Source organism: Anolis sagrei, chromosome 3 (genome assembly GCF_037176765.1).
Source record: "Anolis sagrei isolate rAnoSag1 chromosome 3, rAnoSag1.mat, whole genome shotgun sequence".
In the NCBI taxonomy this organism is placed as follows: Eukaryota; Metazoa; Chordata; class Lepidosauria; order Squamata; family Dactyloidae; genus Anolis; species Anolis sagrei.
Window position 1 is genome coordinate 3,615,865 of NC_090023.1, and position 23,599 is coordinate 3,639,463.

Sequence of the window (23,599 nt, forward strand, 5' to 3'; positions counted from 1 at the left end):
CTCCCTATCAGAGAGTCTATTAGGGCTTAATCTCAATGGCAATGTTCTGCAGAAATGGGGACCGACAACCAGGAGGTGTTATTAGGCGGCTGTTATGACACAGCCCGAGACTAAAGGGAGCAAAACGTGGGCTTCTTGCTTTTCTGACTCTTGGAGACAAAGGAGACCGGCCTATGGAGTGAGTCACATTGCAGGAAGCTTAGTCAAGGGAAATGGGGACAATGGGGCGCTGAACCTGGCTATGAATCATGCCATCCCAGTTGGGAGGGGGCTCCAAAGGGCATCCAGTCCAACCCCCTCCTGCCATTGAAGAAGATGTTGCGCCTCAGCTAGGGTTCACCTTGCTCAGGAAGCCAAACGTAGAAATAAAGTTTATTGAAAAAGTGCACATAATAAAAAGATTAAAATCCAAATAGGTAGGATAAACGGAATCAGAGATAAGTCTCCAATTGTGACGGCACGAGTGGTGCCACCTATGTGTAGAACTGTTAGTTGCAAGATTTAAAGTGTTCTATCATGCTTAATCCTGCCTTTTTACCTTGCTTATGTATAGTTGGATTGATTGGTTATTTATAGCTGTCAATCAGTGTTGTTTGCACCAGTTGAAATGCTTTTTTTTAGCTCAATTGTTTGGCTCCACCTCTTCCTGGAGGAGGGGAGTGCTTCCCTTTTTTATTCTACCATCAGAGTTTCTATCAGATGGATGTGAGTAAGAGAGATTGTAGATGAACTATAAATTCCAGCAACTACAACTACCAAATGTTAAGGTCTATTTTCCCCAAACCTCACCAGGGTTAATATTTGGGCATATTGTCTATTTGTGCCAAGTTTGGTCCAGATCTATCATTGTTTGAATCCACAGTGCTCTCTGGATGTAGGTGAACTACAACTCCAAAACTCAAGGTCAATGCCCATCAAACCTTTCTAGTATTTTCTGTTAGTCATGAGAGTTCTGTGTGCCAAGTTTGGTTCAATTCCATTGTTGGAGGAGTTCAGAATGCTCTTTGATTGTAGGTTAACTATAAATTCCAGCAACGACAACTCCCAAATGACAAAAATCAACCCCCCAACCCCACCAGTATTCAAATGTGGGCGTATTGGGTATTTGTGTCAAATTTGGTCCAGTGAATAGAAATGCCTCCTGCAGATCAGATATTTACGTTATGGTTCATAACAGTAGCAAAAGTAGAGTAATGCTGTAGCAGTGAAAATAATTTTATGGTTGGGGTCACCTCAACATGGAGAACTGTATTAAGGGGTTGCGGCATTAGGAAGGTTGAGAAACACTGCTCTAGATGAACTGATCATCTCGGTCTCTGAAGACTCTGCCTCTGTTTATTAAAACTCTGCTTTCTATTTAAGCTTTCATTATCTACTCTCTCATTAGCTTATGCACCCGACAAATCATCTTCAGACAGTTGCTCTGAGAAAAGCTGTGAAGGGCCTCTCCCAAGAAGGTGGCCTTGTGAATCTTCCAGAGTCAGCTCTGGCCTCTCATCTGAACTTAACTCAGGGACCAGTAAACCCTCATCCCCACTGCCAACAGACCCCCAACCCACCATCAGGAACATCATTCCCATTCTCATCATGAACATCAGCATTAACATCAGAAACTGTCACGTTGCCAGGGCTCTGCCTTATTTAAGTAGAGATGAACCAAACTCCCAGTTTTATCAAACAGTTTAATTAAAACAGCACTTACTTGCTGGCTGTTTTACTAGACCAAAATATAAAACATAAAGATAGCCACAGAATAAACAAAAACTGATAGCAAAAGCTACACCATAGTCAGAGGATCCAGTCCAGTGGTCAAACGCCAAGAGTTCAATAAACAAAGTCCAGGGATCAAGAGTCTATACTGTAGTCAAAAGCCAGTCCAAAGGTTCAAGGGTCCTGGGTGCCAAGATTACAGGAGACAGGTCAGGATACCGAAAATCCAACAGATCGGGGGGGGGGGGGGAACCAGCAGCATCCACCACCAAAATATGACAATACTTTTCTCCCAAAGATCAGTCCCAAGGTTAGCTCCTTAAATCCAGTAACACCCAGCTGCAACCCATCTCCTGCACACCCCCACCCTTAATTGCTTTTACCTGTCAACTGTTACTTACAAACTACTCAGCCCTTTAGAACCAAGACTTACATTAACCCTTCCATCACCAACTGCCAGGTCTACCAACACCAACCACCATCAAATATGGAACATATAACAGAAACATCAGACACAATCACAGGCTGACATACAACACCAGCATAGTTTTCTGTTCTGTTTCATTGCCCAACCATCAGCAGTCTCCTGTATCCTATGGGGTTTGGTGCAGAACAATAGGATCCCATGGAAAGAAGTGGCTTTAACTTGGCTATCCACCCTTTGTTTAAAACCCTCCAGAGAGGCATAAAGTGTCCTACCAGAGGGAAATATCTCAATGTGATGAGGTCGATTGGTGGAAGTGTCCCTCCTTCCAGGACACTTCTGCCTCTTTTCAACCAAGAAGGGCTATGCATGAAGTAGTTTAACTCATAGGATGAGCTCCGAGCTCCGTGCCTCTCCATGCTTGAAAAGAGACTGAAGTGTCCTATGACGGGAAAATTTCTCAATGCGATAAGATGGTTGGATACACTGGAGTAACATGTCCAAAATCCAGGGAAAGAAATTCCACCTAAACATTAGAGAGAGAAAAACATCCAAATGGTAAGATGTTTTGGATTATGGAATCACAGAATCATAGAATCAAAGAGTTGGAAGAGACCTCATGGGCCATCCAGTCCAACCCCATTCTGCCAAGAAGCAGGAATATTGCATTGTCGAAGGCTTTCATGGCTGGAATCACTAGGTTCTTGTGGGTTTTTTCGGGCTATAGAGCCATGTTCTAGAGGCATTTCTCCTAACGTTTCGCCTGCATCTATGGCAAGCATCCTCAGAGATTGAGAAGGTCTGTTGGAAGTAGGAAAAATGGGTTTATATATCTGTGGAATGGCTGGGGTGGGGCAAGGAGCTCTTCCCTGCTGCAGTTCTCCTAAACATTCACACCTAAGTGCAGCAGGGAAGAGCTCCTTGCCCCACCCCAGCCATTCCACAGATATATAAACCCATTTTTCCTACTTCCAACAGACCTTCTCAACCTCTGAGGATGCTTGCCATAGATGCAGGCGAAACGTCAGGAGAAATGCCTCTAGAACATGGCTCTATAGCCCGAAAAAACCCACAAGAACCTAGGAATATTGCATTCAAATCACCCCTGACAGATGGCCATCCAGCCTCTGTTTAAACGCCTCCAAAGAAGGAGCCTCCAACACACTCCGGGGCAGAGAGTTCCACTGCTGAACGGCTCTCACAGTCAGGAAGTTTTTCCTCATGTTCAGATGGAATCTCCTCTCTTGCAGTTTGAAGCCATTGTTCCATTGCGTCCTAGTCTCCAGGGAAGCAGAAAGGAAGCTTGCTCCCTCCTCCTCCCTGTGGCTTCCTCTCACATAATTATACATGGCTCTCATCATATCTCCTCTCAGCCTTCTCTTCTTCAGGCTAAACATGCCCAGCACCTTAAGCCGCTCCTCATAGGGCTTGTTCTCCAGACCCTGGATCATTTTAGTATACACTTCTGTCTTGGATCACAAGCTGTTCTTGAGCAAACAGTGTGATCATGCGGCACTTAAAGAGGTTTTGCTTTGGTATAAGAAGATGAACCCGTGGACCTCAATGCTTCCTCCAAAGTGCCCAGTGATTGAGGCGGTGGCTTCAAATGAGTCAGGCCGTTGCAAATTCCTTGCACTTGGACCCAGCTTAACCATTTAAGAGGTCAATTCTAAGAGCAAACGAACCAGGAATAATGCAAATCAGGTGCTCAGCACGACTTTGAGCAACGCAAACATTAAGATGCACGACTTGCGTCTCATTCTTTTCATGGGAGACGAGGCGGGCTGTCACTCCATCAATGGGGGAATTATTTGATGATTCGTCTTAAGGTTTAATAAGCATTAATCTCCTGACATTTCAGGCGTGCACTGCCAGATATTCAACAGAGGTGCCTTTTTTTGGAGACACCGAAGGAAACACAAGGCAATTACTGCTAATTTAATCATCCCAAAGCGTCATCATTCATTGTTGCAAAAAGTGCAGCCAAAACTACCTCCTCCGTATGGATCTTTAATAAAAAAAATTGGCACAAAATTTGGGAAGTGTTTTGAGGGATTTGCAGGAAAAAAATAGCAGTTCTGGGTGCTTCTGTGGAATGATATTTTACATATGGGCAAATGCCAATATGTAAAATAGTCCATAAATTTCAAGGGAAAACAAGATCCATAAGTACATGAAATCCATTAAACTAGGCACTTGAATCTATGAAGCAAGACAGCAGGAAAATCTCACAGACAAACCTTAAGCTTGGCAAAAACTTGATGTATGAAACTAAGAGCAAGACCGTGATCAAATTCCAACGTTGACCTGACTGAGGCAACTCTCTCCCATTAATCATTATAAGGCTTTCTCAGATCCCAAAACTGAAAGCATTTCTCTTCACCTTCCCACCAGATACAGGTTTGTTATCTCTCTTTTGCTGTAGATCAGTGTTTCTCAACCTGGGGGTCGGGACACCTGGGGGGGGGGTCATGAGGGGGTGTCAGAGGGGTCACCAAAGACCCTCAGAAAACACAGTATTTTCTGTTGGTCATGGCGGGTCTGTGTGGGAAGTTTGGCCCAATTCTATTGTTGGTGGGTCTTTTTGATTGTAGATGAACTATAAATTCCAGCAACTACAACTACCAAATGTCAAGGCCTATTTTCTCCAAACCCCTCCAAGGTTAATATTTGGGCATATTGACTATTTGTGCCAAGTTTGGTCCATATCTATCATTGTTTGAAACTAGGCACTTGAATACATGAAACAAGACAGCAGGAAAATCTCACAGACAAACCTTAAGCTTGGCAAAAACTTGATGTATGAAACTAAGAGCACTTGGAAGCAAGACCGTGATCAAATTCCAACGTTGACCTGACTGAGGCAACTCTCTCCCATGAATCATTATAAGGTTTTCTCAGATCCCCAAACTGAAAGCCTTTCTCTTCACTTTCCCACCAGATACAGATTTGTTGTCTAAATGCTATGGGACCTCAGCAAACTACAACTCCCATAACTCCACAGCATTGAATCATTGCATTTACAAGGTGTATAGCCTTCTCAATCTACCTTTGAGATCGAAAAATCGACCCCTTTCCCAAAAAGATAGACTCAACAGGGATTCTAAAATCATATATGAAATTTACAAATCCCTTTACAAAGTGTTTCTCAACCTGGGGGTCAGGACCCCTGAGGGGGTCACGAGGGGGTATCAGAGGGGTCACCAAAGACCATCAGAAAACACAGTATTTTCTGTTGGTCATCTGGGTTCTGTGTGAGAAGTTTGTCCCAATTTTCTTGTTTGTGAGGTTCAGAATGCTCCTTTATTGTAGGTCAACTATAAATCCCAGCAACTTAAACTCCCTAATGTTAAGGCCTATTTCCCCCAAAACTCCACCAATGTTCATATTTGGGCATATTGAGTATTTGTGCCAAGTTTGGTCGATATCCATCATTGTTTGAGTCCACAGTGCACTCTGGATGTAGGTGAACTACAACTCCCAAAACTCAAGGCCAATGCCCACCAAACCCTCCCAGTGTTTTCTGTTGGTCATGGGAGTTCTGTATACTAAGTCTGGTTCAATTCCACCATTGGTGGAGTTCAGAATTCTCTTTGATTGTAGGTGAACTATAAATCCCTGCAACTACAACTCCCAAATGACAAAATCAACCCCCCCCCCCAACCCCACCAGTATTCAAATGTGGGTGTATTGGGTATTTGTGCCAAATTTGGTCCAGTGAATGAAAATACATCCTGCATATCAGATAGTTACATGACGATTCATAACAATGGCAAAATTACAGTTATGAAGTAGCAGCGAAAATAATGTTACGGTTGGGGGTCACCACAACATGTGGAAATGTATTAAGGGGTCATGGCATTAGGAAGGTTGAGAAACACTGCCTTAACAAAAACAGTTTGGCTCGTTGTCGCAGTACTATACTTTGAATGGCTGTCAAAGAGAATAAAACACCTTTGTCCCATTGCCAGGGCTCTGCCGTATTCAGGTAGAGATGAACCAAACTCCCAGTTTGTGTTAAACAATTTAATTAAATCAGCACCTACTTCCTGGCTTCTATTTAAGAATCACGGATAACGTCAGGAGAGAATGCTTCTGGAACATGGGCATACAGCCTGGAAAACGCACAGCAACCCAATAACTGATAGACTTACATAGTCATAACCCCCAGAGGGTTATGACTACGTTGTATATTAAAAACAACTAAGATGCGCTGGGAAATCAGGACTGCGCATATGCAGTTCAGCGCTTGCTTTTGGGGGGAAACCTAAATAATGTAACATGCTTGTGTGTGTCCCTGTGGGGTTTTTCCGACTCCCCACCCACTGTAAAGTGGGTTCATCAGGAGGAGACAACGGCAATCTGATAAAGTAAATCTATCAAATACAGTTTGCAATCTCTGGAGAGAATCCATGGATGAGTCACCACCAGATATCAGCAGAATATAGATCAAATCTGTGTCATGTCCCGCAGTTTATGGTGGTTATTACAGTCGCATGCCCAGCAGTTGGTGGTGGTTAGTGTATATAATGCATGGCAGTCAGGGGGTAATTAATATAGGAATATGATTAGCAGGTTGGGTATGGAAGGGGTTAATCTCCCTCCTGGTTCTAAAGATCAGAGTGATCTGTCTGTAAGGACTTACAGGTGCAGCGATCAGGGAGGCCAGCTGCATAAAAAGAGCCTACCTAGAGATGCTCTTGGGGGAGGAAAATATCTTTCATACTTGGCTTTGGAGACTGGTGGGTTTTCCCCCAGGTTGGTGGATGGTGTTATTCCCGAACTCTTGTGCTGAACATTGCTGAACCTTGAACCGTGATGATAATTTATTTTATTTATTTGGTATGCTTGTATACCGCTAATTTCTCAGCCTGTGCGGCGACTCATTGCGGTTTACAACATGTTAAAATATACAATTCATTTAAGCATATAAAATTAAAATTAAAAATACATACAAGAAACATACACAGTATTGGGCCACCAATACGGATCGGGACATCTCATAGTTAAAATCATCATCCAAATTCGTTATCTTAATTGCTAATCCATGGTCAGATAAAAACATCACATCGAGGGTCAATTGAAGGCTTGCTCAAATATCCAGGTTTTTAGTTTTTTCCTAAATGCCATTAGCGAGGTGGCTGATCTTAATTCAGTAGGGAGGGCATTCCAAAGCCGGGGGGCCACCACAGAAAAGGCCCTATCTCTCGTTCCCACGAGCCGCACCTGTGAAGCAGGTGGGATAGAGAGAAGGGCTTCTCCTGAAGATCTAAGGGTCCTGGTGGGCTGATAGGCCGAGATACGTTCGGATAGGTATGTAGGGCCAGAACCGTTTAGGGCTTTAAAGGTCAAAACCAGCACTTTGAATTGGGCTCGGTAGCTAATCGGTAGCCAGTGAAGCTGGTACAGCAGAGGAGTTGTGTGCTCCCTGCGTCCAGCTCCTGTTAATACCATGGCTGCCGCCCGTTGGACTAGTTGGAGCTTCCGGGCCGTCTTCAAAGGCAACCCCACGTAGAGAGCGTTGCAGTAATCAAGACGGGATGTAACCAGAGCGTGGACTACCGTGGCCAAGTCAGACTTCCCAAGGTACGGTCGCAGTTGGCGCACGAGTCTTAACTGTGCGAATGCTCCCCTGGTCACCGCCGAAACCTGGGGCTCCAGGCTCAGCGATGAGTCCAGGATCACACCCAAACTGCGAACCTGTGTCTTCAGGGGGAGTGCGACCCCGTCTAACACAGGCTGTAACCCTATACCCTGTTCGGCCTTGCGACTGACCAGGAGCACCTCTGTCTTGTCTGGATTCAATTTCAATTTGTTCGCCCCCATCCAGACCGTCACAGCGGCCAAGCACCGGTTCAGGACTTCGACAGCCTCCTTAGTAGCAGGTGGGAAGGAGTGACAGAGTTGGACATCATCTGTGTACAGATGACACCGCACTCCGAAACTCCGGATGATCTCACCCAGCGGCTTCATGTAGATGTTAAACAACATGGGGGACAGTATTGAACCCTGAGGAACCCCACAAGACAAAGGTTGTGGGGTAGAGCAGGAGTCCCCCAGTGACACCTTCTGAGACCGACCCTCGAGGAATGACCGGAGCCACTGCAAAACAGTACCTCCGAGACCCATTCCCGCGAGGCGTCCCAGAAGGATACCGTGGTCGACGGTATCGAAGGCCGCTGAGAGGTCGAGTAGCACCAACAGGGACACACTCCCCCTGTCGAGCTCCCGACGGAGATCATCCACTAAGGCGACCAAGGCTGTCTCGGTACCATGTCCCGGCCTAAAGCCAGACTGTGCCGGATCTAGATAATCCGTGTCTACCAAGAATGCCTGGAGTTGTGAGGCCACCACACGTTCCATGACTTTGCCCAAAAAGGGAAGATTGGAAACAGGCCGATAGTTTACCAATTGAGTGGGGTCCAGTGATGGCTTCTTCAACAGCGGTTTTATCACAGCTTGCTTTAAGCTGGCTGGAAAAATGCCTTCCCGAAGGGAGGCATTAACCACCACCTTAACCCACTCGGCCAATCCCCCTCTGGCCTCCTTTAGAAGCCAGGATGGGCAGGGGTCTAGGATGCATGTGGTGGCTCTCATCCCTCCAAGCACCTTGTCCACATCCTCGGTTTGAACCAATTGAAATGAATCCATCAAAATCGGACAAGCAGATGCTCGTGTTACATCCTCGGAGACTGCCGTTAATGCGGTGTCCAGTCCAGAGCGGATCAAAGCGACTTTGTCTGCAAAGAACCGAGCAAAAGCTTCACAGCGAGCAGCCGAGTCATCAGGGCACCCATCCTGAATGGTGGGTTTTAAAAGGCCTCTGACAACTCGGAACAGTTCGGCCGGACGGTTCTTTGCAGACGCAATAGTGGCCGCGAAGAAAGTTTTCTTAGCGGCTCTTATTGCCGCGGCATATGACCTTAAAAAGGCCACAAACCGTGTTCGGTTTGACTCGCTCGGATCCGAACGCCACACGCTCTCTAGTTCCCTCTTCTTTCGCTTCAACACCGCCAGCTCCTCAGTAAACCAAGGGGCTGGTTTAGCTCGGCTACTTGAGAGGGGACGTTCTGGAGCAATCGTGTCTATTGCCCTGGTCATCTCCCCATTCCAGAGAGCGACCAGGGCATCAACAGGATCACCAACCGCGGTGGCGGGAAAATCCCCAAGAGCCATCAGGAATCCTTCCGGATCCATAAGCCTCCTGGGGCGGACCAATTTAATAGGTCCTCCACCTCTGCGGAGGTTAAGGGGCGCAGTAAGTCTAAAGCTGACCAGGAAGTGGTCGGTCCATGGCAACGGAGAGATGGATAGCTCCTCAACACCGCCACCTTCCTCCCATCCCTGACAGAAAACCAAGTCCAATGTATGTCCAGCACTGTGGGTGGGGCCAGATACTTGTTGGGACAGCCCCATGGTCGCCATGGTAGACATGAAGTCCTGAGCCGCTCCCGTTAGGGCAGCCTCAGCATGGACATTGAAGTCCCCCAGCACAAGCAGCCGCTGGGACTCCAATGCCAGGTCCGAGACTACCCCCGCTAGCTCAGGTAGGGAGACTGTAGTGCAGCGAGGTGGACGGTACACTAACAGAATCCCTAATCTGTCCCGGTCACCCACCCTCAGGTGGACGCATTCAAAATTTGTTGACTGCGGGATGGGGGTCCTGGTCAGAGGAATAGAATCTCTATAGACTACTGCAACCCCGCCTCCCCGCCCTCCGGATCTCGGTTGATGCTGCACAGAGAACCCGGGTGGGCAAAGCTGGGTCAGATTTACACCTCCAGCTTCGTCCAGCCAGGTTTCCGTGATGCACGCCAGATCTGCCCGCTCATCCAAGATTAAATCCTGGATGACAGTTGTTTTGCCGTTGACAGATCTGGCGTTCAACAGCACCACTTTCAATCCCGAGGGACCGCCATCCTGGTTACACCTGCTTACCATATCAGGAGACCGATTTGGGATTACTAAAGTTGTTCCACGTTCCCTAGGCCGAATTAAAGGTCTCCTTTTCCCGTATCTCCCCTTCCCCACCACGACTTCTATGGGGGCTCCTCGGTTAACGGAAGCCTCTCCCTCCTCCATGACGCATTTGGTGCTTATACTAATAAACCAGGGATCGTTATGGTTTACATACGATGTTATAGTTGCATTTTGCCATAGCTTATCCTTCCAGGTGTACTTCAGTCCCGTTAAGCTATATTCAAGGTCCCTCGCACTATTCCATTTATCCTTACCCACATATAAAATTAGCAACCAAGTCAACAGCTGCCAAGGCGCAGATGGAAACATGGGTGTTAGAAGTTACACACAGTTGGAGCAGGGATTACGCTGTTAAATTACTGATGGTGTTTTAACACAGTATGATAAAACAACAATAAAAATGCGATGGCTTAGTGACCCAAGATGTTAACTAAAATGCGTCATGGAGGCCTGCATCGGTACTAGCTATACAATCAAGATTAAAGTGCTGTAGTTGGCTAAATGCACCGAAAAGTCGTTTAAAGTGCTAGTGGCATAAAGTGCAAGATCAACAATTAGTAAAGTGCACAAGATAACCAACTGGTCATGGAGTTGAATTAATTAGCAATTAGCAATAACCAAGGGTGGTCCACACAATCAAAAGTCAAACAGACGGAACTAAAAACGAGATGCCCAATTGCCAAAATGCTGGGGCCAGAAGATGGTCAACACAGTACTCCGGAAATTGATGGTTGGCAAGTGAGATGTTAGCGACCACATGCGATGGCGGCAGTTTTCAATAGGTGGTGGAAAGATAATCTTGTTGCGGACTCTGTTGCTCTTGTATCTTATTGTGGACCTTGATGTACCTTGAATCACTGGACTGACTCTTGACTCTAGTTTTTGGATTTCCCTTGAACTCTGGATTATCTGGCTTCACCTTTGGAACTATGACTATGCTTTGTACACTTGAATCTTAGAACGTTACTCCATGAACCCTCAGCCTTTGACTCTTGGACTGCAACCCTGTTTATCCTGGATCCTGAACCAGTATTTCCAGTACTCCCAATTTAATGAGACTTTGTTTGTGACTTCAGATGGGTGCTATCTTTATGTTTGAAATTGGACCTGGAAACAGCCAAGTAGAATCAGCACCAGGAATGTGGCGCAGCTGGCTGGGAGTCAGCTGCATTAAGATCACTACTGACTGAAAGGTCGTGAGTTTGAAGCCAGACCAGGTCGGAGTGAGCGTCCAACCAATTTGTGTAGCTTGCTGTTGACCTTTGCAGCCCGAAAGACAGTTGCATCTGTCAAGTAGGAAATTTAGGTACCGCTTATGCGGGGAGGCTAATTTAACTAATTTATGAGGCCATAAAAATCTCCAGCAAGCATGCAAAGAATGAGGAAGAACTTCATCAGTGTCATAAATGGACGGTAAAGCAACAGCTCCCCTGGTGGCCAGAATATCTTCATGAAAAGCTGGAATGTTAAATAGCCTCTAAGTATCTGTCTATATATGTTGTGTGTCTATGGCATTGAATGTTTGCCATGTATATGTACATTGTAATCTGCCCCCGGTGGATGGAGCTCCCGGTGGCGCAGTGGGTTAAACCCCTGTACCGGCAGGACTGAAGACCGACAGGTCACAGGTTTGAATGAGCTCCCTCTATCAGCTCCAGCTCCTCATGGGGGGACATGAGAGGAGCCTCCCACAAGGATGATAAAAACATCAAATCATCCAGGCGTCCCCTGGGCAACGTCCTTGCAGACGGCCAATTCTCTCACCCCAGAAGCGACTTGCAGTTTCTCAAGTTGCTCCTGACATGACCCAAAAAAAAAAAAATCCGCCCTGAGTCCCCTGCAGGCTGAGAAGGGTGGAATATAAATACTGTAAATAATTAATTAAATAAATAAAGTGTTTGAATTACTTTTTTAAGTAAAAGAGTTTTGATACAAGCCTGCTGTTGTTTGGATAACCTCTGCCTGCGTACCGGCAGAGGCCAGGAACCCGACAATCTATATGTTTTACACTGAACGGTTCATACTTACATAACCTCCCTCCCCTTTGTTCAAATCAGACTTGGCAAATAATCTCATTAATCTCATTACATATCGCCTCAGAATATTTTATCTGTCCACTCCTTTTCTATCGCAGACCTTTCCAAACAATACTGGCTTCTAACCCACAAATGACAGCCTCTTTTTTTTTCCCTCTCTGACTACTCTGATGTCAAGAGGATTCCTCAACAAAGACCCACATCCTTTGGACCAGCTTTCTGACCAGTCAGGGCGAGGGGATTTCGAATGGCTGTCAAAGAGAATAAAACACCTTTGTCATGTTGCCAGGGCTCTGCCATATTCAGGTAGAGATGAACCAAACTCCCAGTTTGTGTTAAACAATTTAATTAAAACAGCACTTGCTTCCTGGCTGTTTTAATAGTCCATAATATAAAACATGAAGATAGCACTCAGCTACAGAATAAAAAACAAAAACTGATAGCAAATGCTACACCGTAGTCAAAGGGTCCAGTCTAATGGTCAAATGCTGAGAGTTCAGTGAGCAAAGTCCAGGGATCAAGAGCGTATACTGTAGTCAAAAGGCAGTCCAAAGATTCAAGATTCCAGGATTCCAAGAGCACAGGAGACAGGTCAGGATACCAAAAATCCACAAACCTGGGGGAAAACCAGCAGCATCTACCACCAAAATAAGACAAATACTTTTCTCACAAAGATCAGTCCCAAGGCTAGCTCATTATATCTAGAAACGCCCAACTGCAACCTATCTCTTGCATACCTCCACCATTAACTGCTTTCACCCATGAACTCTTACTAATAGATTACTCAACCCTTTAAAACGAAGACTTACATTAACCCTTCCATCACCAACTGCTAGGCCTACCACCACCAACCACCATCAACTACAGAACATGATACATGACAACCTTGTACTGTACTGCATGCTTTATGTCTGATCCTTTTGAGCGGAGACTCTATATCTGACATTCTTTCAGGCCTGAAAGTAATAAACCTCCATTCCTGTTGCCTTCAAATCCGGTTTGCATGTTGATCGGGCCTCCAAAGGACCGTGCCGGACTATCAGCCTGCTTCTTTGGCAGGTAGCTGAATTTTGACCTCACCATCAAACTACATATCCCAGGATTCCATAGAAACGAGCCTTGGCAATTAAAATACTGTCAAACTGCATTGAGTGTAGATTGGACCAAAACTATGTTGGACTTACCACTTTGGGGAGGACTGAGGCAATGGCATCTTTAATGACTTCCCGGAGGCTGGAGATATCAATCACGGAGCCCAAGCTCAGCAAGGCATCCTGGGAAAAAGAAGAAGAAAAAAGTGCATTAAAACATTTGGTATATTTGGCTTCTTCTATGGAATTGCAAGAGTGTGCAAATTTCCCGTTATTTCTCTATGAATTTCTGGGTCCTCGATGCAATGCAATTTGCTGCCACTTTAATTGTCATGTCTCAGTGCTATGGAATAATGGGATTCGTAGTTGTGCAGGATCTCTTTAGCCTTCTCTGCCAAAGAGGGCTGGAACCTCAGCAAACTACAACTCCCATAATTCCACACCATTGAGTCACTGCATTTAAAGCGATGTCAAACGGCATTTTTTCTACAGTCCCCCTCGATGGACTGTCACCTTGTCGTGGTGAGGGGGCTTGCGTGTTCCGATGAACCTGTGGGCACAACAACTGGAGTCGTGCACTCCCAGGAGTGGCCGCGGGGGAGGTCCCAGACCAAGCACAGTCTGAAGACCCAAAGACCTCAACGGCGGAGCAGGCGGAGGATAACATGGCACATGTTACAACGGCTGCGAAGGCGGAAGAAGGCTGCAACAGACTGAGAAGCCACGGTCATTGTGTTAAACTACATCACCAGTGGAACCTCACTCTGTGAAGTCTGTGTGTTGATCATTTGTGCACTGACCTCCACACATTAAAAAAACCCACGCACAGGCGTCTTCCAAAGAAAATAAAAACCAACTAACCAAAGTCCCATGGCGATCAGCGAGTGGCGACGGGGGCAGGACTGTGAAATCTGGAAGCCCCTAGTCACAGACTGGCACATGGGCGGTGGGTACGGACTCAGTCGTTCTACCTCAAGGTCCGAGGCAGTTGAGTAGTTCGGCAGCTGTATCCGCGACTGAGCAGCCCTTTTTAGGACCCACTCTGCTCACCCCACACGGGGAGGGGGCTAGAAAGGGTGCCCTAAACATAGTCTGCCTCACTTATCCCTGACTGGACTGCCGCGTCCAGTGGGGTCACCATCCTGCGGCCAAAAAAGAAAAATGAACTTCGGTACGTGGAACGTACGGACACTGATGGACAACAGTGACAGTGAACGCCCCGAACGCAGAACTGCCATCATCGCAAGGGAGCTGGGACGCTTCAACATCGACATAGCAGCCCTTCAGGAGACCCGGAGAGCAGGAGAGGGACAGCTGAAGGAAGACAAAGGAGGCTACACCTTCTTCTGGAAGGGACTGCCCGAAGAAGACAAAAGAATGCACGGAGTTGGCTTCGCCATCAGAAATGATCTGATGAAACATCTGTCCGAAGCACCCACTGGCATCAACGAACGACTCTCAACCCTCCGAATCGATCTTGCCAAAAACCAACGGGCAACCATCATAAGTGCCTATGCACCAACACTAGATGCTGACGAAGACATCAAGGAGAAATTCTACTGTCAGCTGGACACCGTCCTATCGGGGATACCTAAGGAGGACAAAATCATTCTCCTGGGGGACTTCAATGCAAGAGTCGGGCGAGACTTCGACCTGTGGCCAGGGACCATCGGAAAAGACGGGGTTGGAAACAGCAACTCGAATGGCATCCTGCTTCTCACCAAATGTGCGGAGCACAACCTTGTCATCACCAACACGCTCTTCCGCCAGAAAAACAAGTTCAAGACATCATGGAAGCACCCCCGGTCAAAGCATTGGCACCTCTTAGACTATGTAATCACACGTGCCAGAGACCGCCGTGACATACTCCTCACAAGAGCCATGACAGGTGCTGACGACTGCTGGACCGACCACAGGCTAATCCGATCCACGATGGCTATCAAGATCGCCCCCAAGCGCAGACTCCAAGGAAGAAAGACAAGGCGCAAAATGAACACCCAAGCCCTTCAGGAGCCCTCCAGGCGAGCCCATCTCCAAACAGCACTCAAGGACCATCTCCCCACAGAGCACCCCGAAAATGTTGAGGAACATTGGAACAAACTGAAGACCTCCATCATCCAAGCCTGCGAAGAAACTATTGGATACCAAGCCAAGAAACATCAAGACTGGTTTGACGAAAATGACATCGAGATCCAACAGCTAATCGACAAGAAAAGGAAAGCCTTCCAAGCATGGCAGAGAGACATCAACTGTGCTGCTAAGAAAAAGATCTACGCCAGTGCAAAAGCTGAGGTCCAAAGAAGGACAAGAGAACTCAAGAACATCTGGTGGACAAAGAAGGCTGAAGAAATCCAACACCTGGCAGATACCCATAATGCTCAAGGATTTTTCAAAGCCACAAAGGTCATCTATGGGCCAAGAAACCATGCCATACAGCCTCTACGCTCATCAGACGGAACCAAACTCCTGAAGGACCAAAAGTCAATTGCACTACGTTGGAAAGAACACTACCAAAGCCTCCTAAACCGCAGCTCCAGTGTGGCCGAAGAGGTCCTCTCACAAATCCCGCAACAACAAACCAGGGATGAGCTTGCAGCACTGCCTAGTTTGGAAGAAGTCAGCAATGCCATCAGCCAACAAAAGAACTACAAAGCCAGCGGACCGGACGGGATCCCTGCTGAAATCTTTAAAGAGGGAGGACCTGCGCTGACACACCAACTCCACCAGCTCATAGAAAAAGTGTGGGTGACCGAGAAAATCCCAGCAGACTTCAGGGATGCCACCATCATCACCCTCTTCAAAAAAGGGGAAAGAACAGACTGCGGAAACTATCGAGGTATCTCCCTTCTAACCTCAGCTGGAAAAATCCTCGCAAGAATCCTTGCAAACCGCCTTCTGCCCCTCTCAGAAGACACCCTCCCAGAATCCCAGAACGGCTTCCGCCCCTCCAGAGGAACTGTGGACATGATCTTCACTGCACGACAGCTCCAAGAAAAATGCAGGGAACAAAACCAACCTCTGTACATGGCATTCATTGACCTTGCAAAGGCATTCGACACAGTGAATCGCAGCGCTCTCTGGACCATCCTCCAAAAAATCGGATGCCCAAGCAAATTTGTGAACATCCTGCGGCTCCTCCACGATGACATGATGGCAACAGTCTTGGACAGCAATGGCTCCCAAAGTGACCCATTTAAGGTGGAATCGGGTGTCAAACAGGGATGTGTTATTGCCCCAACTTTATTCTCCATCTTCATCGCCATGATACTTCACCTTGTTGATGGGAATCTTCCCACCGGAGTGGAAATCATCTATCGGACAGACGGCAAGCTATTTAACCTCAGCAGACTGAAGGCCAAAACCAAGGTCACAACAACATCCGTTGTAGAACTCCAGTATGCTGATGACAATGTCGTCTGTGCGCATACAGAAGAAGATCTACAAGCCACTCTCAACACCTTTGCAGAAGCATACACAAAGCTTGGCCTGTCACTGAACATCGAGAAGACCAAAGTGTTGTTCCAGCAGTCACCAGCTGTCCCCTCTCCAATGCCAGAGATACAGCTTAATGGTGTAACATTAGAAAATGTCGACCATTTCCGCTACCTTGGCAGCCACCTCTCCACCAAAGTCAACATCGACGCCGAAATACAACACCGCCTGAGCTCTGCAAGTGCAGCATTTTCCCGAATGAAGCAGAGAGTGTTTGAGGACCGGGACATCCGTAGGGATACTAAGGTGCTTGTCTATAAAGCTATTGTCCTCCCAACCCTGCTATATGCCTGTGAGACGTGGACTGTCTACAGACGTCACATGCAGCTCCTGGAACGATTCCATCAGCGCTGCCTCCGGAAAATCCTGCAAATCTCCTGGGAAGACAAGCGGACAAACGTCAGCGTGCTGGAGGAAGCAAAGACCACCAGCATTGAAGCGATGGTCCTCCAACATCAACTCCGCTGGGCCGGCCACGTTGTCCGGATGCCTGACCACCGTCTCCCAAAGCAGTTGCTCTACTCCGAACTCAAGAACGGAAAACGGAATGTTGGTGGACAGGAAAAGAGATTTAAAGATGGGCTCAAAGCCAACCTTAAAAACTCTGGCATAGACACTGAGAACTGGGAGGCCCTGGCCCTTGAGCGCTCCAGCTGGAGGTCAGCTGTGACCAGCAGTGCTGCAGAATTCGAGGAGGCACGAGTGGAGGGTGAAAGAGAGAAACGTGCCAGGAGGAAGGCGCGTCAAGCCAACCCCGACCGGGACTGCCTTCCACCTGGAAACCAATGCCCTCACTGCGGAAGAAGATGCAGAGCAAGAATAGGGCTCCACAGCCACATGCGGACCCACAAGGAAACCCATGATGGAAGACCATCTTACTCGTCCAACGAGGGATCGCCTAAGTAAGTACAGTATAGATGCATCTAAAAAGGAAATGTAAAGATGATGTGACTTCAAGGGAAATGCAGAGCCTAAATCCTATTTTTTTTAATAATGGCACTCCCCTATTCATGCCACTTAGAGCAAACACAGAAATAGGTGCAATTTATGGATCCAGTGCTTTTCATCTCAAGAACAGACAAGCATCCCGAAGTCTGAGGATGACCTGGGAAGGAATCCCACGGGAGCATTGCAGCGCACCCAAATACCTGGGAGTCACTCTGGACCGTGCTCTTACCTACAAGAAGTACGGCCTGAACATCAAGCAAAAAGTGGGTGCTAGAAACAATATCATACAAAAGCTGATTGGCACAACCTGGGGATCACAACCAGACACAGTGAAGACATCTGCCCTTGCGCTATGCTACTCTGCTGCTGAGTATGCATGCCCAGTGTGGAACACATCTCACCACACTAAGACAGTGGATGTGGCTCTGAATGAGACATGCCGCATTATCACGGGGTGTCTGCACCCTACAACACTGGAGAAATTAGATTGCTTAGCCGGTATTGCACCACCTGACATTCGCCAGGAAGTAGCAGCCAAGAGTGAAAGGACCAAGGCAGAGACATCTCCAGCTCATCCCCTGTTTGGGTATCAGCCAGCACGCCAACGACTCAAATCTAGACATAGTTTTCTAAGATCTACAGAGACACTTGCTGGAACACCTCAGCAAGCGAGAGTCCAAAAGTGGCAGGCTCAAACCCACAACCTCAACCAATGGCTGATACCAGATGAGAGACTCCGCCCTGGGCACACAGAAGACGGGGTGACTTGGAAGGCGCTGAACAGACTGCGCTCTGGCACCACGAGATGCAGAGCCAACCTCAAGAAATGGGGCCACAAAGTAGAATCCACGACATGCGAGTGTGGAGAAGAGCAAACCACTGACCACCTGCTGCAATGCAGCCTGAGCCCCGCCACATGCACAATGGAGGACCTTCTTGCGGCAACACCAGAGGCACTCCAAGGGGCCAGATACTGGTCAAAGGACATTTAACCCACTACCAAACTCACACATTTTGTATTTTCTCTGTTTGTTTGCTTTGTTCTGTTAGAAATGTAATATAATTGACTGGCTGCCCTGACATGAGAAATAAAAATACAGTGTAGATGCATCTGAAAAAGCAAATGTAAAGATGCTGTGACTTCAAGGGAAATGCGGAGTCTAAATCCTATTCATGCCACTTAGAGCAAAGACAGAAATAGGTGCAATTTATGGATCCAGTTTCATACATTGCCAGGTTGAGAGTCAATTCCGTGCAAGAAAATGAAGGCATTCAAAAACCTGCACACAAATAGGGGGAATTTAATTTAAAATATCCCCGCAAACACATTTCAGAGGTTTGCAAACAAGCTTTCCTCCATCAGTGTGCCTGCTATTGCGTCCATTCGGAAAATAGAAAACACAGCTGTGTGTTCCATGAAAGGAAGCACAAACAGGAGCCTGAAAGATATGTTCAGAGGTAAGTGTTTTGGCCTTGCAGCAAAATATAACAGACACTCCTGTTTTGCATCCTTTGCAATCCCAATTTGAGCAGCTTTTAAAATACCTTCGTTGCTCTCTCGCGTTCCCACTTTCTTCCCATTCAAATAGAGTCTGTAAGAGAAAGGGGCTACCGGACGTTAGGAATTGTGGGAGTTGAAGTTCAAAACACCTAGAGGACCAAAGTTTGCCCATACCTGCAAAAGAGGCAACTCCTGCCAGAAAGTTGGCACCTCTTTAACTGCCTTGGCACAATCCTGGGATGTAGAAGTTGGTGAGGCACCCGCAGTCCCAGGATACCTTAGCATGGGGCTTGGGTACAAAACTGCATTCATCTGACAGTCTAGACGTACCCACAAAGTTGAACACTGATTAACCAAAACTAAGAAGGGTAGATCTATGGTGGTGACTGGACGAAGTCCCCAATGATTGGTCTCCTTCCTGCCCTCTTTCCCTGTTTGCCTTCTGTTTAGGTGGGTACCTGTGCGTGGACACAGAGAGTGTTTGAGGACCAGGACATCCGTAGGGAGACCCAGGGGCTTGGTAATAAAGTCGTTGTCCTCCCAACCCTGCTATATGCCTGCGAGACGTGGACTGTAACAGACGTTACACACAACTCATGGAACGATTCCATCAACACTGCCTCCGGAAAATCCTGCAAATCTCTTGAGAAGACAAGCAGACAAATGTCAGTGTGCTGGAAGAAGCAAAGACCACCAGCATTGAAGTGATGGTCCTCCGCCATCAACTCCGCTGGACCAGCCACGGTGTCTGGATGCCCGACCACCGTCTCCCAAACCAGTTGCTCTACTCCGAACTCAAGAATGGAAACGGAATGTTGGAGGACAGGAAAAGAGATGGAAAGATGGGCTCAAAGCCAACCTTAAAAACTGTGGTCATCAACTGAAGCTCATCAACATCCCTCCTCTTCTTCAGAAGGAAGCTGAAAACATGGATATGGGAACAGGCCTTTGGGTAATCTGGCAGACTGATAAGGTAATGACAACCAGAATTTGGAAAGGACTATGGGTAATGCTGAATGGACTTACGGATTTTAGAACTTGGAGAACGTTGGCCACTAGATCGGCTTTTAGTTGTTATTGTATTAATTGAATGTTTTAACTTGTGGTTATTGTTGTTATGAGTTTTATCTGTTGAATTGTTGGCATCGACTTGTGTCAGTTGTAAGCCGCCCTGAGTCCCCCCATTGGGGGTTGAGAAGGGCGGAGTAGAAATGCCCAAAATAAATAAATAATAAATAAATAGACACAGAGAACTGGGAAGCCCTGGCTCTTGAGTGCTCCAGTTGGAGGTCAGCTGTGACCAGCAGTGCTGCAGAATTTGAAGAGACACAAATGGAGGGCGAAAGGGAGAAACATGCCAAGAGGAAGGCACATCAAGCCAACCCCGACCAGGACCACCTTCCACCTGGAAACCAATGCCCTCACTGCGGGAGAAGATGCTGATCAAGAATAGGGCTCCACAGTCACCTACAGACCCACCTCCAGGACACTACACTTGGAGGACCATCGTCCTCGGACTACGTGGGATCGCCTAAGTGAAATGAGTTGGGTACCTCAATTGGCAAGGTCTGTTCCCTTGCTTGGGAAAGGCCGGCCATCTTTTCCTTGCATCCTGGGATCTCCTGCTACCACGGCAACCTCAGTCAACACCAGAACTCGAGGAAAAATTCCTTTCGCTGGGGCTGTGAAAAGGCACTAGGTGACCTTGAGGGGAGTCACACTTTCTCGGCCTCAGAGGACAGTAAAAGCAAACCCCAGCGAAACAAATTTCACCATAGACAGACCTTGGTAAGTCCACCTTAGGAGCTCCAAAACAAAAACACCAACAAGTTCTAGAACCTCCCAGCTATGCTTGTCATGCTGTCTAAGTGGATTCTAGGAGTTGTAGTTTTGAAAAGTAACTTCTCTAAGTCTTATTCTGGTCACTATTCTCTTCCCCCCACGCTTACACAGGGTTGTCCCAGGTGGAATGTGACCAAAGCAGAAGAGACTCCTGCTATTATTACTTTTCTCAGTCTAGATCAGGCATGGGAAAAGTTTCTAAATTGAGGGTGGGTGGGCCAGGAGGGAGGGGGTTCCTCCCAAGCCCCCTCCCTGCCCTTTCCTCCCCTTCCTCTTCTCTTTCAGAGGCGGAAAGTGAAGGAAAGACAGGAAAACTTTAGATCCCAAAAGGGTTGGTCTTGGTCAGGATGAGATGGTGGACGGGAGAGAAAAAGTGTATTCGTGAGACCCCGCCTTGCTCCCTTGGCAGCCACCTCTCCACCAAAGTCAACATCGACACCGAAATACAACACCGCCTGAGCTCTGCGAGTGCAGCATTTTCCCTAATGAAGCAGAGAGTGTTTGAGAACTGGGACATCCGTAGGGAGACCAAGGTGCTTGTTTATAAAGCTATTGTCCTCCCAGCCCTGCTATACGCCTGCGAAACGTGGACTGTCTACAGACATCAACTTTGAGGCTGAAATACAACACTGCCTGAGCTCTGCGTGTGCAGCTTTTTCCGAATGAAGAACAGAGTGTTTGAGGACTGGGACATCCGTAGGGAGACCAAGGGGCTTGTCTATAAAGCTATTCCCCTCCCAACCCTGCTCTATGCCTGCGAAACGTGGACTGTCTACAGACGTCACATGCAACTCCTGGAACGATTCCATCAGCGCTCCCTCCGGAAAATCCTGCAAATCTCTTGGGAAGACAAGTGGACAAACGTCACCATGCTGGAAGAAGCAAAGACCACCAGCATTGAAGCGATGGTCCTCTGCCATCAACTCCGCTGGGCCGGCAATGTTGTCCGGATGCTTGACCACCGTCTCCCAAAGCAGTTGCTCTACTCTGAACTTAAGAACGGAAAACGGAACGTTGGTGGGCAGGAAAAGAGATTTAAAGATGGCCTCAAAGCCAACCTTAAAAAGTGGCATAGACACTGAGAACCTTGGCCCTTGACCGCTCCAGCTGGAGGTCAGCTGTGACCAGCAGTGCTGCAGAATTTGAGGAGGCACGAGTGGAGGGTGAAAGAGAGAAACGTGCCGGGAGGAAGGCGCATCAAGCCAACCCCGACCGGGACCGCCTTCCACCTGGAAACCAATCCCCTCACTGTGGGAGAAGATGCAGGTCAAGAATAGGTCTCCACAGTCACCTACGACCCAAAAGGAAACGCACAATGGAAGACCATCTTACTCGTCCAATGAGGGATTGCCTAAAAGGAAAAAGGAACTCCTGATATAGAATCCTAGAGTTCTAGAGCTGGGAGAGACCCCCAAGGGCCATCCAGTCCAACCCCCTGCCATGCACGAAGGTACAATCAAAGCACTCCCAATAGACACCCTCCAGAGAAGGAGACTCCACCACACTCCGAGGCAGCCTAGTCCAATCTCCAGGAAGTTCTTCCTAATCTTCTCAGCTGTATCTCTTTCCCTGCAATTTGAACCCATGGCTCTCTTCTTGTGTCTGGTTTCTAGAGCAGCAGAAAGTCAGTTTATTAATTAATTAATTAATTTGTTTGTTTGTTTGTTTACATTATTTCTATCCCGCCCATTTCAGCCCGAAGGTGACTGAAGTAAGAGTTTTCCTCTCTTACTCCTCAGTGGGACACCCTTTGCAATTTTGAGACATAGTTCTCATGTTCTCTCTCAACCTTCTCCTAGCAAAAGGACAAAAGGAGGAAGTAAAAAGAGAAGGAAGGGAGGGAGGGAATGGATTGAGGAAGAGGAGAGAGAGAGGAAAGAGAGAAGGAAGGAAAGATATAAGGGAAGAAAGGAAGGAGAAAGAGGGAGAGAGGGAAGGAAGAAGGAAAGAGGGAAGGAAGGAAGGATGAAAATGGTTGGGAAAAATGGAAGGGAAGGAGAGGAAAGGGAAGGAAGGACAAAAGGGTGGAAGGAAAAGAAGGAGGAAAGAGGGAAAGGAGGAAAGATGAAAGGGTGGAAAAGATGGATGGAAGGAAGGAAGGAAGGAGGAAAGAGGGAAGGAAGGATGAAAGTGTGGAAGGAAAGGGAGGAGGAAAGAGGGAAGGGAGGAAGGACGAAAGGGTGGAAGGGAAAGATGGAAGGAAGGAAGGGAAAGAGGGAGGAAAGAGGGAAGGAAGGACGAAAAGGTGGAAGGAAAAGAAGGAGGAAAGAGGGAAGGGAGGAAGGACGAAAGGGTGGAAGGGAAAATTGATGCATGGATGGACGGAAGGAAGGAAGGAAGGAAGGAAGGAAGGAAGGAAGGAAGGAAGGAAGGAAGGGAAGGAGGCAGGGAGGGAGGAAAGAGGGAAGGAAGGACAAAAGGGTGAAAAGAAAGTAAGGAGGAAAGAGGGAAGGGAGGAAGGACAAAAGGGTGGAAGGGAAAGATGGATGGATGGATGGATAGAAGAAAGGAAGGAAGGAAGGAAGGAAGGAAGGAAGGAAGGAAGGGAAGGAAGGGAAGGAGGGAGGAAAGTGGG

The 23,599-nt window shown here is 47.4% G+C and overlaps 1 protein-coding gene across 4 annotated transcripts in view; it reads right to left on the reverse strand.

Annotated features, from left to right (window-relative positions):
• PDE2A (phosphodiesterase 2A) overlaps nt 1-23,599 on the reverse strand; it is a 505,312-nt gene that overhangs the window by 188,300 nt on the left and 293,413 nt on the right. For all 4 annotated transcript variants that reach the window (XR_010909616.1, XM_067466418.1, XM_067466420.1 and 1 more), the window contains one exon: nt 13,335-13,424. Coding sequence is in view for 3 of the 4 variants with exons in the window: in XM_067466418.1 (XP_067322519.1) it covers nt 13,335-13,424 (90 nt within the window). In the remaining variant the exon portion in view is untranslated. The remainder of the gene's footprint in view (nt 1-13,334; nt 13,425-23,599) is intronic.